General features: G+C 46.4%; 1 protein-coding gene across 3 annotated transcripts; it reads right to left on the reverse strand.

Moving 5' to 3' along the window:
• Positions 1–96: 96 nt before the first annotated feature.
• On the reverse strand, positions 97–17,778 carry rffl (ring finger and FYVE-like domain containing E3 ubiquitin protein ligase). Of its 3 annotated transcripts, none has more exons than XM_054742384.2 (7): positions 17,332–17,778; positions 7,858–8,011; positions 7,517–7,714; positions 7,050–7,307; positions 5,670–5,874; positions 2,125–2,148; positions 97–2,040 (listed from the first exon to the last, which is right to left on the reverse strand). In XM_054742384.2, exons 1-7 carry the CDS (start codon positions 17,352–17,354, stop codon positions 1,841–1,843), a joined length of 1,062 nt encoding a protein of 353 aa, XP_054598359.1. In that variant the 5' UTR covers positions 17,355–17,778; the 3' UTR covers positions 97–1,840. The 3 variants fall into 3 exon arrangements, with proteins under 3 accessions (XP_054598359.1, XP_054598361.1, XP_054598360.1); XM_054742386.2 differs by lacking the exon at positions 17,332–17,778 and adding an exon at positions 17,013–17,250; XM_054742385.2 differs by lacking the exon at positions 2,125–2,148.
• Positions 17,779–17,877: the final 99 nt, after the last annotated feature.

Consider the following 17,877-nt stretch of genomic DNA (forward strand, 5'->3'; position numbering starts at 1 on the left):
CACCAGTCAGACTTTTCTGTTTCTGCTTCAGCTGTAAGTTGGGGAAAAGTCCAGAACCTGGTTCAGCTGAGAGAACCGACAACACGACCACTCAGAGATGATTCCAGATCAATTTTATTACAAATTCCACTCAGGAAAAAAATTCAACAAACTCAAAAGAATCAAAAAGTTCAAACAGTTCTCCCTCAGGTAGTGTTCAGGCCTGGTACCAGCTTCTGTTCTGATGATCTGATGGGGACACATTTACATCTGATCACTCAGACTGAAGAGATTCTGAGTGGGTGACTGAGGGGCCAGTTCTGCATTAGCTGGCCCAAGGACAAGGTGGCAGGAGGGACATTTGATTACAGAAGGCTTTGTTAGAACCAGAACTCCCATGGCTGCAGAACCCAGTAGAGGGCTCTGACACCTGGAACATGGCATCCATCAGAACAAAGAAAACCCAGTTCAGTTACTTCTAACGGAGCCACAAAGCTTAAAGTGTTTCGGCATGAAAAGTTTTTAGTGCAATGAGGGAAACGTTCTGCTTGACACTCAGAACTGGCTGGTACTGACCCAAAATCACGACTTAATCTGGGTTTAACTCTCAGGTCCAAAACATCACACAGCAGGTTTTGTGTTCTCCGGCTGTTCAGATGAATCTGAACTTTAGAGGAGTCGGGTCCTGGGCCATCAGATGGAGTTGCCCCCCCTTTAGGCCATCTGTGTTGGTTCTGATGTCACCGACCCTTCCCTTTTTCTCCAGAACAAAAAAAGACATCTCACCTGTCCATATAAATAATAAAATTAAAAACCTAATCATCAGAGTATGAAAAATAAAAAAATGGAAAACAACAAAAACAAACAGAACCAGAACAGACTGATACAGCAGAATACTGGTGGTTCTAGAGCAGAGAAACAACTAAAACATCCCTGGAGAAGGGAGTTGCCTACCCCTGATCTAGAAGGTGTCTAAAGCCCCATTCCCACCTGTACCGGGTCGGCCCGGGCCGGGTAGCCCCAGTCGGCCCCAGCCTGGCCCGGTTGATTCCACACATCCTTGCCTTAAGCCCATGTGGGCTGATTCTACCCACCAATCAGAGGCTTGCTCTAATGGAAGGTGTGAATTTGCAGTCAGCAGTGGGCGTGTTGGCCCTGGTCGACCTGAAGCAGTACCCCTCGGGAAGAGGGCCGAGAATGAGCCTTGGTTGGCCCGGGAAAATTCCAGGCCACCCAGATATGTAAACAACCTATGCTACCCGGCCCGGGCCGACCCGGTACAGGTGGGAATGGGGCTAAAGTTGAGTTCACTAGAAGAGACATTACAATGTCTCCCCCTGGTGTTCACCAGGGGGAGACACCTCAGATTTCTGGGACTTATTAAGACAAAATGAGAAGACAGATGAAGGAGGTTGTTTTGAATTCTGTGTTGATGGATCTGGATCCAGTCACAACTCTGCTGACTGCTAAGTCCAGCAGAGAAGCATTAAGGCAACATGGTGAGTGCAGTTCTGATGAATCTGGTCCTGCAGGTCAGACGGGGCCTGGGACACACACAGTGGGTCAGAGACGGAGATCAGTCGCTGGAGGGCTCCCGACTCGTTTCTTCGGCGGTTTCACTTCACAAACTGGGAGATGATCTCGTAGCAGCACAGAAGGTCCAATCAGTACCAAACACTTCATTCACTCCAGAGAAACAGTTTAGATGAACTCAGAATTTCCCTTTGATGATGTTCTAGTCTCATTAGTGGTGGTGGTGGTGGGAGGGTCAGACAGGTCAAACTGAAACGCCACCGCCTCTCATTAAAAATGTTCCTTTAGATTTTTGGGCGGGTTCTGGTGTACCTGGGCCCGGCTGACTTCATGACCGGAACACATGCACAGCCCGGATGACGTACTGGCGGCAGATGGGACACTCGCTCATCCTCTTCCCACACTTGGTGCAAGTGACCATGTGACCGCATTCCAGCAGGACGCAGTCGATGGGAGAGTCCATGCAGATCTTACAGAGGTTCTCCTCCAGGCCCGGTGGCGCTGATCCGTGACCGCTCTCACTACAGTCTGCAGGAGGACAAAAGCGGGACACACAGTCCCATCTGATGCTTTAGAAACTGGAAGAAAGCTGATAGAAAATCAGAAACTCACCTGCAGCATTGACCAAGGTCACAGCTAAAAGAGGAGACAAATGACATCACTAGGACATCATCACTTTTCTAGCTAAACTCATTTAGCTGGAATTAAAGTCAACTAAATTTCATTGATCTGAGCCAGTCAGGTGACACACTGATCACCTGATCAGGTGACTGTCTCACACTGATGTTGATAGTGCGTCCTCACTAAGGGGGCGGAGCCTGAAAGCTGCTTGATAACTCATCACTTTAAGAGAGAACGTTTAAATTCGTTTGTACTTTCATTCCGTGTTTTTATTCGTAATCCCTTTCTTGTTCTATTCTTACAGTTTAGTAAAAATAGTTTTTTTTTTACCTGACGTGTTTCTCTCGCCATCACCAGAGATCGCCGGTGTTGGTGGCGTCACTTCCTTTTATCCATACTAAAGATGGATCAAAGAAGCGATAGAAAAAAGAAGACGTGGGCACAAAACCATGAACAGAGACGATGGAGTATTCACATTCACACATGGGAAAGTGTCATCAGCAAGGAGGACGCGGGCGAAGGGCGACACCGCAGATAAAAGGAACTGACGCCGCCAACTAGGGGTTGTATCACCTAGTCGACTAGTCGACTTCACTGCTCTGTAGTGACTTTTTATGCCTGTCATCAACTAGTCGCTGTCACGCGATAATGACCGACAAGATGCAGTCCTCGGAAAAGACAGCAGGTGACGAGCTCCTGCACGTCGGGAGGCAACGTGCTGTGCCAGAGCGTCGGTATCTGACACCCGCGGTAAAACGGACATTTCACCGAATTGTGACCTTTACCCTCTTGCAATTTAACCTTCCCCTCACCCCCATCCCAACCATAACCAGCTTGCTCATGCAAAGCTCCGATCGCTGATGCGCTCCAGACATCTGCGTCCTGAGCACGGCCACAGTAACATTATCAAATCAGGTGTCGCCACCTCAAAAACAAAATTAAAGGTGCATTATGGAAGTGTGACAGCCAAAACATGTATAGAAATAATAAATGTCTTCTTCATACGTTCTCTTGCAATGCCCTGGTTTTGTAGAATGAGCCCTGGCATTTTTACTGTGATTGCCTGTTTTTCTGTAAAATCACAGAAAAAGAGAGATGCTCGGGTCGAGCAGGCTGCTTCATGCGCGTTCACGCTCAGGCATCGCCCTCCAAACCGTTCTTTGAACGTTGATTCAGCTGTCATCAAGGATATAAAAGTTACAGATACAAAGGATGTCACTGGTGCTTTATATCACCTAGTAAGATGTCGGACTCTCGTGCAGAAGACCTGGGTTTGATTCTGGATGTGAACATAGTTCATTTAGAGTTTATTTTTTACATTAATGGTATATTTTTTTTACAGTAAGATGCCCAAAATTGTTTTTTGAGACTCGCCGAACGGCGTTGAATTCACAGATAAAAAAGATGTGGGTCCAACTTTCATTTTGGAACAATTTTTCAAGCAAGGGAAGGGAATGATCTGAGCATGCAGGAGGACTGACCCATCATAAACCTTTGTCGGCTGTGCTGAAGGGAAAGGTACAGAACCAAATTATTTAATTAATTAGCTGCGCATTCTCCTGTCCTCTGGCCTCCGGGCCAGTTCGCCGTTTCTTCACTGAGAACGATGAAGGTTTGCTGGATAAACTCCATGAGTCGGAGCTGAGGAAGGCCTTCAGCATGTTAATCGTTAAGTTCTTTTGAACAAGCTTACATATTTAACTATTCCAAGGGAAAAGATAAACTGGTTTACATCATGGTTATCCAAAAGATCTCAAAGTTGGACGGTAATAAATCCTGCTACCTTAATTACAATGCTGGGATACCACAAGGTTTAGTTCTGGGACCCTTGTTGTTTTCAAAATGATCCGACAGTTAGCCCTGAACTGAACCTCCTGGGGCCCTGCATCCACGTATGTGGACACCAGCTCCTTGCACTCTAAAAATTGATTATCTTCTACTTAGACCTTCATGTCATAATTTATAGACACTTGATATTGACTTAAATTTTACCTTTATTTATTCATTTCTTTTGGATGTATTTCTTTTTTAGGATATTTGACAACATTTTTATAGATTTTTTATTGTATTTTAATTTTTGTAATTTAGTTTCTGTTAATTACAATCAACTAATCTGTAATAGCTAGAAATGTTTTTTTTCTGTTAAATCGCACCAAATTCAACTTTGGGTCACAGGAAACAATAATGTATACAGATGATGCCGTGATTTCTGTCCAGTGAAAGGACTCTAGAGCGAAACCCTGAACACGCCTCGTCAAATATTTTAAAATGGCCCGGAGAACAATGTCTGACACCACAAATAAACTGTCTGATGTTCACCAAAAACTGTAAAAACCAACATCCATACATCCATTTTCATCCACTTGTCCGGGGTTGGGTCGGGAAATTAGCTTCATGCTAAATCGAGAGTATTTACGACATCATGCACTTTGATTAAAAGGACCTTACGGAGTTTTGAATTTTTATGCTCGCGATTGCCCCCTCAGGCCAAAAGCGTAACGGCAGCTTTAATAGTAGGCTCGTGCACAAGGCGCGCATTCTGTACGTGCACACTCCTTAACGAAAATAACAGCTGAGACAGTCCTGTGTGTGTGTGTGTGTGGTGGTGGTGGGGGTGGGGGGGGACAGAAGAACACGCAGCTAATTAATTAAATAATTTGGTTCTGTACCTTTCTCTTCAGCACAGCCGACAAAGGTTTATGATGGGTCAGTCCTCCTGCATGCTCAGATCATTCCCTTCCCTTGCTTGAAAAATTGTTCCAAAATGAAAGTTGAACCCACATCTTTTTTATCTGTGAATTCAATGCCGTTCGGCGAGTCTTAAATAAAAATGTGGGCATCTTACTGCAAAAAAAATACCATTAATGTAAAAAATAAACTCTAAATGAACTATGTTCACACCCAGAATCAAACCCAGGTCTTCTGCATGGGAGTCAGACATCTTACTAGGTGAGCTAAAGCATCAGTGATGTCTTTCGTATCTGTAACATTTATATCCTTGATGACAGCTGAAACAACGTTCAAAGAACGGTTCGGAGTGAAAATGTCTATTTTGTTGCTAATTTGCAGGAAATATCTAGAAGAAAGTTCTACAGAAAGTAGCTAAGGGTCCTCAGAAATGTAGCTAGCTTTGTCACTAGGCGTTAGGAACAGCGACAAAGTGGCACTGCCTCTCTCTCTGCTGCTAAAGCTACGGATAGCAAATGCTACGGGCGATGCCTGAGCGTGAACGCGCATGAAGCAGCCTGCTCGACCCGAGCATCTCTCTTTTTCTGTGATTTTACAGAAAAACAGGCAAACTGCCAAACTTCCGTAATGCCCCTTTAAAAAAAAATGAAGTCATGCAGCCCCTACCGCCAACACGGCGATCTCTGATGGTGGCTAGGTAAACTAGCTGAAACACGACAGGTAAAAAAAGGTCTTTTTACTAAACTGTGTAAGAAAAGAACAAGAAAGGGATTATGAAGTCTAAATCCGGTTCTGGCCGGCTCACTGCCCTCAGGTCAGGTCCAGTTCTGTGTTAGTGTTTTACTGACCCAGTAGGTTCTGCTGGTCCTGGTACAGTCGGGTCACCCTCTCCATCAGCTCCCACTTCTCACAGCAGCCCTTGTAGTTGACAAAGTTCCTGGCGAGGATTTCTTTCAGCTGCCGCACGCTGAGCTCCTCGATGTCCTCTACGTTGTTCAGGTCCGACAACGAGGCCCGTCGTCCAGATACCGCCGCTTCCTCCGAGTCCCAGTTCTGAGCCAGCAGGACAAAACCAAACAAAAGCTTTTCATTTGTACTTAATGAAGTACTGTTCCAAACCAGAAACACCCAAACCCACTCAGAACCAACAACGGAACCTTCTACTTTCTGGAGGAACATCCCTGTACGCTGTCTGCTGGTGAAGGTTCTCAGTCGTCCAGGTCACGGTAATCCAAAAGGGTTCAAATGAAGACAACTGGACTTCTTTGGTTTCTTGAAGACGTTTCACTTAATGACTCATCAGGGGGTGGAGAGGAGCAGTACCCGGAGTAGTTTCGGCTCGTTAAATAACAGACAGCTACATCTTCCAGTCAGAATTGACAAAGCTCCTCAGATCGTCGTCTTCCTCCGCTTATCCGGGTCCGGGTCGCGGGGGCAGCATCCCAACTAGGGAGCTCCAGACCGTCCTCTCCCCGGCCACCTCCACCAGCTCCTCCGGCAGGACCCCAAGGCGTTCCCGGACCAGATTGGAGATGTAACCTCTCCAACGTGTCCTGGGTCGACCCGTGGTCCTGCTGGTAGGACATGCCCGAAACACCTCCCCAGGGAGGCGTCCAGGAGGCATCCTGACCAGATGCCCAAACCACCTCAACTGGCTCCTTTCGATCCGGAGGAGCAGCGGTTCTACTCCGAGTCCCTCCCGAATGTCCGAGCTCCTCACCCTATCTCGAAGGCTGAGCCCGGCCACCCTACGGAGGAAACTCATTTCGGCCGCTTGTATCCGCGATCTCGTTCTTTCGGTCATTACCCAAAGCTCATGACCATAGGTGAGGATTGGGACGTAGATCGACCGGTAAATCGAGAGCCTGGCTTTCTGGCTCAGCTCCCTCTTCACCACGACAGATCGGCTCAGCGTCCGCATCACTGCAGACGCCGAACCGATCCGCCTGTCGATCTCCCGATCCCTCCTACCCTCACTCGTGAACAAGACCCCGAGATACTTAAACTCCTCCACTTGAGGTAGGACCTCTCCCCCGACCCGGAGTTGGCAAGCCACCCTTTTCCAGTTGAGAAAATTTCGGATGAGAAGCGAAACGTCTTCAAGAAACCAAAGAAGTCCAACTGCCTCCATCTGAACCCTTATGGATATCCCTGTACGCCGTAAGCTACAGCATCAGCTACAAACGTAAACATCGCAGCTTCTGTTCAGAAACCTGTTCAGGTGTTACCTGGTCTTCATCCTGCAGGGTGGGCTCAGGGGGCGGAGTCTCTGACTCAGGAAGTAGGGCTTCAGGCTCTGGAGTGGAAGAGGCAGGGATGGGCACATCAGTGGGCGGGTCAGAAATACGAGGCATCGGAGGGTTGGAGGTCAGGAGGTCGTCAGGAAGGTTAGAGGTTGCTGTGGCGGGGTCAATTATCGGTGTATCAGGGGTGAAGCTGCTGGAAGGTGATGCTTGCTGACTCAGGACCAGCTCCACCAGCTCCTCCTGAGGAACAAGAAATACTGGGTTACCTGTGGTGTGTGTGCATGTCCCAAGAGCCCCAGTTACACCTCCTTTGTCTCATGAATCAACCAACTATGACGACAGACTGCAGGTACGACCCTCACACGTCCACTTAAACCCGTCCAGGCTGGATAAAGTGTCTGCTTCTTTAAGCGTCGCTGAAACTGTGAAAACAAGATACTGTACATCACCTTTTCTCTGCACAGGTGAGTGGAGACCTCATGCAGGTGCAGGTAATCCCTGAGCTCCTTTACTTTCAGCTTCATTAGCTCCGCTCGCTGCAACAGGTTCCCGTAGAAACGCTGACAGGTGTGACAGAGACGGGGACGGAGCTCCCGCTGGGCAGAGCAACGGCAGCAGTAGTTCTTCTTACAGTCCACACACATGTGCTAGGGGACAGGTAGAGACAGGTGAGACGTGATTTGATCTGGAGAACCACATCAAGGTTTCTGTGTTACCGAGTCTTTCCAGCAGGGGGAGCTGCTGCCAGCCCACACAAAATCTGAAACCCAGGACTCAGCAGGTGACTTACCTTCTTGGCAGGCGTGTCGAAGGCCCCCCCACAGGCCTTACAGGTGTGCTCAGGTGGAGAGTTTGTGAAGGACTGATGTCGTCTTTCAGGCCCACTCGATGGACTCACGTCACCCGAGTCCATACACAACCAGTTACAGCAGGATGCAAACATGCTGATCACACACACACACACACACACACACACACACACACACACACACACACACACACACACACACACACACACACACACACACACACACACACACACACACACACACTTCATTTATGAAATGAATCAATCTGATCTAACCCGATACAACTTTTTCCACTTCCGATACGATACCGATATCGCAGCCTTCGGTATTGACCGATACCGATATCAATCCGATGTGATATCAGCACAAATCATGCAAACTTTTACCTATTTCGTAGTGCAGAATGTAGAAAAGGCTTGATCAAGTGACTTTTTAATAACCTTTGGTTGCATAAATGTGAACCGCTGAGGGAAGAGACATAAGGAAAAACACACAATATTGTTCACTGACCAACTGCTACAAGTTGTGCCTAAAGCCCAATTCTGGGCCTGGAGGTCCGGTATCCAACACGTTTTAGTTTTAACTGTTTCAACACACCTGACTTTAATCAGCAGGTGATTAACAGGCTTCGGCAGAGCCTGATGAGCTGCCGCACAGGTGAATCAAGTGTGTTGAATCAGAGAAATCACTAAAACGTGCTGGATACCGGACCTCCAGGCCCAGAATTAGACCGGGGGTAATCCTGGAGACCCAGATTACCCCTGGTCTAAAGTTTTAATTTCACACACTGCAGAAATCCTCATGTAATGTTTTGTGATCCTGCTTCAAATGCACATTGAAGGTGGACGTATAAAACTTGCCCGGTTCTGTTCAATCTTCGAAAACTTGTGCACGACAAGTGTTGCCCTGAGCCAAACTGTCTTTTTTGGACTTCAACAAAAAAATACTGCCACGTGGCCGACAATTGCTCCTTGCTAGCAAACACTGTTCTGATTAGGGATGTCCCGATCAGGATTTTTTTGCCCTCGAGTCCGAGTCATTTGATTTAGAGAATCTGCTGATACCGAGTCCCGATCCGATACTTTCGATACATTAAAAAAATAAAGAAAGAAAAGGAAGAAACAGTCCCAGAATGTTCCTTATTTTGTATTTAATTACCTTTTATTTTAATTTTTGACAACAGATCACTTCGGTGAGGTAGCTTGAAGAATCAATAAATAACAAATTCTTCACTTTTGGACTTTATTGCAAATATTAAAGGTCTAATATAAAAACAGATAGAACTTCAACTTAAAATACCTGGCAGGGGTCTATTTTGCCTCGGCCCCCAAAATGCTTAGATACGCCCCTGGACATGGGACGGAGTTTTGAAGATGATCTGAATTGTATCAACTATATAAATACTACATGCTGATAAATTATTGCTTCATACAGGTACAAACGTGTAGTGGGATATATCTACCTACATTTTATTTTTTTAGGAACTTTGTTTTGTTTTCTTGGTTTTTATTTTCCTGTCTTCCTGTCCCGTCTGTCTCTGATCTTCCTGTCCTGTCTGTCTCTGATCTTCCTGTCCTGTCAGTCTCTGATCTTCCTGTCCTGTCTGTCTCTGATCTTCCTGTCCTGTCTGTCTCTGATCTTCCTGTCCCGTCTGTCTCTGATCTTCCTGTCCTGTCTGTCTCTGATCTTCCTGTCCTGTCAGTCTCTGATCTTCCTGTCCTGTCTGTCTCTGATCTTCCTGTCCTGTCTGTCTCTGATCTTCCTGTCCCGTCTGCCTCTGATCTTCCAGCATCTCCCGGTCCTCCAGAAAAACTCCTGCCTGCTTCCTTCTTTTTCACCTCACAAGTAACTTTTAACCAGCAGATCAAATTCATCTATTGACCGCAAAAAAAGCGGAGTGTGCGCGGCGCTGCCCGGCTGCGCCAGTGACGAGCGCTGCAGCGCGAGCGCGTCCACACGTCATGCTCAAACACAGACAGAACTTACCAGAGAAAATGAGCGGACACGAACGACTGTGTGTTAATTATATATTTTTGGTGACGCCAGTTAGAAACTTAGAAAATGTTACTGTGGCCGTGTGCAGAACGCAGCTGCAGTTCATGAATGATCAGCAGTCTGCCTGCTGCTCTCTGCATCTCTGCTCAGAAGAATCCCCGCTACGCTGAGTCCTTATAAATAATATAATAAAGGTAGAAACTGGATCCCTGGAAAGGTCTACTCCAAGGTACTGGAGAGGAGGGTCCGATCGATAGTTGAATCTCAGATTGAGGAGGAGCAATGTGGTTTTCGTCCTGGCCGTGGAACTGTGGACCAGCTCTATACCCTTGCAAGGGTGATGGAGGGGGCATGGGAGTTTGCCCAACCAATCCACATGTGCTTTGTGGATTTGGAGAAGGCTTATGACCGTGTCCCCAGGGGCACCCTGTGGGGGACGCTCCAGGAGTATGGGGTGGGTGGCTTTCTGTTAAGGGCCATTCAGTCCCTTTACCAGAGGAGCGTGAGTTTGGTCCGCATAGCCGGTAGTAAGTCGGACCTGTTCCCAGTGAGGGTTGGACTCCGCCAGGGCTGCCCTTTGTCACCGGTTCTGTTCATCACTTTTATGGACAGAATTTCTAGACGCAGCCGTGGTGTGGAGTGTGTCGAGTTTGGTGGCAGGAGAATCTCGTCTCTGCTTTTTGCGGATGATGTGGTCCTCCTAGCTTCATCCAGCTCCGACCTTCAGCTCTTGCTGGGCAGGTTCGCGGCCGAATGTGAAGCGGCTGGGATGAGGATCAGCACCTCCAAATCTGAGACCATGGTTCTCGACCGGAAAAGGGTGGCTTGCCAACTCCGGGTCGGGGGAGAGGTCCTACCTCAAGTGGAGGAGTTTAAGTATCTCGGGGTCTTGTTCACGAGTGAGGGTAGGAGGGATCGGGAGATCGACAGGCGGATTGGTTCGGCGTCTGCAGTGATGCGGACGCTGAGCCGATCTGTCGTGGTGAAGAGGGAGCTGAGCCAGAAAGCCAGGCTCTCGATTTACCGGTCGATCTACGTCCCAATCCTCACCTATGGTCATGAGCTTTGGGTAATGACCGAAAGAACGAGATCGCGGATACAAGCGGCCAAAATGAGTTTCCTCCGTAGGGTGGCCGGGCTCAGCCTTAGAGATAGGGTGAGGAGCTCGGACATTCGGGAGGGACTCGGAGTAGAACCGCTGCTCCTCCGGATCGAAAGGAGCCAGTTGAGGTGGTTTGGGCATCTGGTCAGGATGCCTCCTGGACGCCTCCCCGGGGAGGTGTTTCGGGCATGTCCTGCCGGCAGAAGGCCCCCGGGTCGACCCAGGACACGTTGGAGAGGTTACATCTCCAATCTGGTCTGGGAACGCCTTGGGGTCCTGCCGGAGGAGCTGGTGGACAAGGCCGGGGAGAGGACGGCCTGGAGCTCCCTAGTTGGGATGCTGCCCCCGCGACCCGGACCCGGATAAGCGGAGGAAGACGACGACGACGACGATGACGAGAAACTGGATCTCTCTTGTGCTCCTTCTGGGTGTGCAAGTTAAGGGCATCAGGGGAGCCTGACAACCTTTAAGGAAAACCAAGTTGCTCTCCTGTAATTTGAACCCAGTATCCAACTCCGGATCGGGGCTTGGATCGGGAAGTAAAGCCCGAGTCCCGATCAGTCTGAAACCACATGATCGGGGCCAATTTCAGATCATGTGATCGGATCGGGACATCCCTAGTTCTGATCACGTGGACTTTGCATGCTGGATCTGGGCGCTGCTGGATAGAACTGCCGCAATGGAATTTAAAGCAGAACGGACTGCTTATATCGGAGATTTTTGATGCAGTCCGATATAATCCGATACAGCTTTTTTGGGCCGATATCCGATACAATATCGGAACGGGACATCCCCAGATCTAACTAGGGATGCACTGATACAATACTAGTATCGGTATTGGTGCCAATACCGATACTAGTATCGTATCGGTAAAAGTTAACTGATACCAGGAACCGGTACCAGGAACCGATACCAATGCAGTTGCTTGAAAATGGCTTCACTGTAACTTGTCATTTCTGTTCACCTAATATTAGTTTTGTGACGATTTCCATTCATATATTTTACTTTTTATATACCTCACGTGTTTTTCCCGTTGAAAGCAGAGAAGAAAATAAAATCTGTATTCCAAATCATTGCATTTTTTTGTGTGGTAGAAGTATCGGTATTGGTAATCGGTATCGGCGAGTACTCAGATCCAAGTATCGGTATCGTATCGGTTTGGAAAAAAGTGGTATCGTTGCATCCCTAGATCTAACGGGTCAGGAACATTTTAAAATCAGATCCATTTAGATGAAGAACGTCTGGATCCAACCATAAGTGGGTTACTGGGTGCCTTTTTTTAATAAAACCCTGCGTGGAATCTTTACTAAAACTACAAAAACAAAAGTGCTACCACAAACTAATTTTTGGACCGATGAAACTCTGCTTATGCCCAGCTGCATGTAATTCCTGCTTTATAAATCACACTCTTCCTGGAAACATGTTCAGATCTTTTTGGATCACATTCCACCTCCTTTACACCCTGATCTGCCATAAATGCTCAACGCAAAGTAGAGATCCATCGATATGTTTTTTTCTATTGCCAGTAGCAATGCCGGCATGTAGACGTCGTGGTCGGCCGATGGCCGATATGTGCTACCGATTTTTGGGCCCACAGCCAATTTCTAGGTGTCTTCCAGTTCGTTTGTGTATAAAAATGTCACCAATAATACCAGTGAACCCAAAACATTTCTGGAGCTGAATCGGTATTTGAACACTGAAATTAGCCAACTCTTGAATCCTAATTCTGTGCACTGCTCAGTATTAAAATCAACCATCATCTTTATGTAGCACTTTCCATCTGCCAGTAGGGGAACCAAAGCTCTGCACATGCATAAAAATTTTAAAACATCACTGATCCATTAAATGGCCAACAATAAAACAATATGCATAAAAACAAATAAAAGCAGGTGATAAAATTGAAGAATGATGGTAAAAAAAAAACAAGATAAAGTAAGTTAAAGGGACTGTATGGAGTTTTGAATTTTTATGCTCGCGATTGCCCCCTCAGGCCAAAAGTGTAACGGCAGCTTCAATAGTAGGCTCGTGCACGAGACGCGCATGCTGTACGTGCACACTCCTTAACGAAAATAACAGCTGAGACAGTCCCGTGTGTGTGTGTGTGTGTGTGTGTGTGTGTGTGTGTGTGTGTGTGTGTGTGTGTGTGTGTGTGTGTGCAACCCGGAGGACAGAGGACAGGAGAACGCACAGCTAATTAATTAAATAATTTGGTTCTGTAGCTTTCTCTTCAGCACAGCCGACAAAGGTTTAAGATGGGTCAGTCCTCCTGCATGCTCAGATCATTCCCTTCCCTTGCTTGAAAAATTGTTCCAAAATGAAAGTTGAACCCACATCTGTTTTATTGTGAATTCAATGCCGTTCGGCGAGTCTCAAATAAAAATGTGGGCCTCTTTCTGTAAAAAATATACCATTAATGTAAAAAAGAAACTCAAACTCAAGAATCTCTAAATGAACTATTTTCACATCCAGCATCAAACCCAGGTCTTCTGCATGAGAGTCAGACATCTTAGGTGAGCTACACACCAGTGACATTCACAGCATCTGTAACATTTACATCCTTGATGACAGCTGAAACAACGTTCAAAGAACGGTTCAGAGTGAAAATGGCTATTTAGTTGCTGATTTGCAGGAAATATCTAGAAGAAAGTTCTACAGAAAGTAGCTAAGGGTCCTCAGAAATGTAGCTAGCTTTGTCACTAGGCGTTAGGAACAGCGACAAAGTGGCACTGCCTCTCTCTCTGCTGCTAAAGCTACTGATAGCAAATGCTACGGGCGATGCCTGAGCGTGAACGCGCATGAAGCAGCCTGCTCGACCCGAGCATCTCTCTTTTTCTGTGATTTTACAGAAAAACAGGCAATCACAGTAAAAATGCCAGGGCTCATTCTACAGGACCAGGGCATTGCAGGAGAATGTATGAAAAAGACATTTATTATTTCTATACATGTTTTGGCTGTCAAACGTCCATAATGCCCCTTTAAAAACAACTGGATACAAATTAGCTAAATTATCTAAAAACATGGCTAACTCACGTGCTGAGGGAACGCCACAGTATAAAAGTGATTCGTCATCGGACTCTATAAAACCGTCAGTGAGGGTGCTTGTCTGACCATGAGTGGAAGACCAAAACTGAGGACGCCCTGCCTCCTCCAGTCGAGCACTTTACTCGTGGAATGACGAGTAAGTCCTGCTGTGCTGACCTAGGTGCATGTGATGGGTTGTATCGGGTGAGTAAATCAGACAGATAAGTTGGAGCACAGACCTGCAAGTACCTTAAAGCCGACTGAAAGATAACGGAAGGCAGTGCAGATTGGCCAAAACAGGCGTGATGTGTTCCCGCTTTCTGGTGCCGGTCAGGAATCTAGCAGCAGCATTTTGTGCAAGCTGAAGCCGAGCAAGTGCAGCCTTGCTAAAATCAAATACGTTAAACTAAAGTTTAACATCCATCCACCCATTTTCTACCGCTTATCCGGAGTCTGGTTGTGGGGACAGCAGCCTAAGTCGAGAGACCCAGACTTCCCTCTCCCCAGCCACGTAGGCCAGCTTCTCCAGGGGAATCCCAAGACAGAGTGCCATGGGATTCCCTTGGAGAAACTGGCCAGATGACAGAAACAGTCTCTCCAGTGCGTCCTGGGTCTTCCTGTAGGTCTCCTGATTGAACGTGCCCAGGGAACCATCCAGGAGGCATCCTAATCAGATGCCCGAGCCACCTCAACTGGCTCCTATGAATGTGGAGGAGCAGCAGGTCTACTCAAAGCCCCTCCCGGATGACCGAGCTACTCACCCTATCTCTAAGGGAGAGCCCAGACACCCTGCGCAGAAAACTCATTTTGACCGCTTGTATCCGTGATCTCATTCTTTCAGTCACTACTCCAAAGCTCGTGACCATAGGTGAGGGTAGGATTGTGGATCGACCGGTAAATCCACTTTTTCCTTCCAGCTCAGCTCTCACTTCACCACGACAAATTGGTACAACACAAACACAGCACCAATCGATCAGTTTTCCCTCACCAGTGAACAAGACCCCAAGATACTTAAACTCCTCCACTTGGGGCAGGACCTCCTCCCTGACCCGAAGAAGGCATTCTACCCTTTTCCGACTCAAGACCATGGTCTTGGATTTAGAGGGGCTGATTCTCAATCCAGCTGCTTCACACTCGGCTGCGAACCGCTCCAGCAAGAGCCGGAGATCACGTTCAAAGTTTATGTAACAAATCAATAAAAATACCAAGTATTAAACCTAAAACTGGTATTTTATATAGTGAACAGGTATCAATAATGTTTTTGATCATCTATTCTGCAGATGTTTGTCCAGGAATATTAATATTCAATGAAATAAAATTTGGAAACACCAGGCTGCCCGTGGATGTGCCTGACATTAAATCGACTCTACTAAAGAGGTATGTCAGCCAACCGATTTATCGGTCTATCACTTTTGAAAGTACTGTATGAAGATTCTGCACATATATATGCTGGCTCATTTGTGGTATTTTCACGGGTAACCATGGCAACCGTGAGGCTTAGAAAATAAATGCTATTTCACTGAGGTCAAAATCAGCATGCTTGTGGGTGATACAGAGGTAAGGCAAAAGTTTTATTGCCTTTCAGCTGAGCGATGGGAAGATCTGTGGCGAAGATACAAAAGAAGTGTCCCCTCGTCCACCAAAGATTCCGATATGCCTCAGATCAGCTGATCCAGACTCACAGTTCTGGTTGATTTGGTAAACTATTGTGTTCTTTCTTTCAGAACCGCTGTCTGAGAGGCTGCTGTCACCAGAGACTCACGTCTTCAGTTAGGAAGCACTTGTTGCCTGCGTGATTCAGTGGTCGGGGGACAAAGTTAAATGAAGTCACCTGAAAATGTTCTGGTACCACAATTAAAACTGGGTGAATATTAGGGGTAGACCGATATATCGAGCTGATATTTATCATTTTTATATACATCCGCATCAGCCGACACTTGTCCTTAGTAAATTCTATATAAAGTCAGACACATACTCAGGATGCCCAATGCTGTTGCAGAACTCAATGTACTTTTTTAATTTTCACTAATAACATCTGCATAATAGATACTCTAAATTATATTTGATTTTAAACTATTTGCACAGAGTTCAGATTTAACAGTTAATTAATAAAGTTTAAAAACTGATTCAGAAAATTAGTGCATCAGCTGATGTTATTAGTGACATTTTAGAATGAAAATAAGGTTGAAAATGTCTGGATATCGGCCATGAAAATCGGTCCACAAAAATCGGCAGTATCGCAGTCGGCTCCTACACATTGCATCAATTGAAAACCCAAAATCGGTTGACCTCCAGTCAAACTTCAGGCAAAGGTCAAAGAAAAACTCCTTCGGGTCATCAGATAGGCAGAATAACTCGAGCTGGGACTCTGGTCTAGGTCAGTGGTTGTGAACCAGATTTGGGATTCTAGATTGATCATCTCATCAGAACCTTAACCGGAAGTCAGGATTGTTTACAAACAGCGACCTGTCGAGCCATATTTAGGTGGTTTAAGTGAAAATCTAACAGCTTAACATGGTTGGAAGTGACAAACTAAACACAACTATCAGCGGTTATAAATGATTCAGCTTTTCACAAACCATCAGTTTTATTTGACGATTGTGACTCAGAAACATACTTGCACTTAACGAAGCAATGTAGGTAAAGTTTATTGGAATTTACAAATAGCTGCCTTCTGTTTTTTATCTTAGCCGAATGATGAAATGTTTCCATATTACCAGTGACAGCTGAGTTTTTGAGTTAAAACTGGACTGGCTTTCCGTCAGCGAGCCAGAACATTTTTAATCAGACAAAATGTAAACGGGGTCTGGAAAGACCCACACTGCTAGCCGCGCAGCAAGCTAGGCTAACACCAGCTAGTAGTTAACAAAGTTTATAAACACCGAAGAAGAGTAAAAAACTGGCAACAAGCAACGTAGAACAAGACCCCGAGCCCGATTTGGACCGGTTTTAACCGAACAGTAACCAGTTTAACTCCGAACCTACCAGAACATTTAATGACATCATGAGACAACTTACCTGTTGGTGACAGGAAACCTTTCGCTGTCAGCTAGCTCACCGGAGAGCCGTGAGTTAACCAGTACTAACCGGTAAACTGACCCTAAAGCGATTACCCGGTCCGCATGACCAACTCTGTCTGAACAGAACCGAAAATATAACACGAAAGTCTAAAAGAGAAGACAAATAACAGCCGAGTAGAACCAGGAAGACTACTCACTCACACGCACATACTGTACACACACGTGCGCGCGCGCGCACACACACACACACACAGACAATATAAAAAAAGTTGAGTATCCAACTTCTGTTACAGACGATCACGTGACTGATCGCTTACTGATTATGGTGATCAAACCTCATCCCCAGCGTGGTGGGACAGATGCTCCCATCTGTTGACCCAGTGAACTGGTTCTGACCCAGTCGAACCTGAGAAACCAGGTCAAAAACCACCCAGAATCCACAGGAAACCCCATTTTCAGCTGGTCTGGAGACCCTGAATCAGAACCACCGATTCCAAAACGAGGTCTGGATCAGGCCTCTGGACTGAGGTCTTGGATTGTACCACGCACACACGCACGCGCACACATCTGTCTTTCTATAATAGGGAGGACCCTCTATTGACTTCCACTCACTTTTCAGACTCCAATATGCCTAACCCTAACCAATCCTGACCTACTCCTAACTAAAACTTGATTCACATCATACCTCTAAAACCAACTGGTAAGCTTCTAAAAAAGTGAGGACCAAAAAAAGTCCTCACATTGTAGGGAAAATGATCAAAATGGTCCTCAGTATGTAGCAAGTTCAAGAACACACACACACACACACACACACACACACACACACACACACACACACACACACACACAGTAAACACTCCCGG

The sequence above is a fragment of the Nothobranchius furzeri genome, chromosome 13 (assembly GCF_043380555.1).
Source record: "Nothobranchius furzeri strain GRZ-AD chromosome 13, NfurGRZ-RIMD1, whole genome shotgun sequence".
NCBI lineage: Eukaryota > Metazoa > Chordata > Actinopteri > Cyprinodontiformes > Nothobranchiidae > Nothobranchius > Nothobranchius furzeri.

Bases quoted from the DNA above. Each gene is read 5' to 3' on its own strand.
- rffl (XM_054742384.2), bottom strand. From the start codon at position 17,354: ATGAGGTTTGATCACCATAATCA. The intron at 5,875-7,049 runs GTAACACCTGAA...CTGCTGGCTCAG, and splicing joins CCCTGCAGGATGAAGACCAG to AACTGGGACTCGGAGGAAGC. The intron at 2,149-5,669 runs GTCAGTAAAACA...CTCCTCTTTTAG, and splicing joins GGACCAGCAGAACCTACTGG to CTGTGACCTTGGTCAATGCT.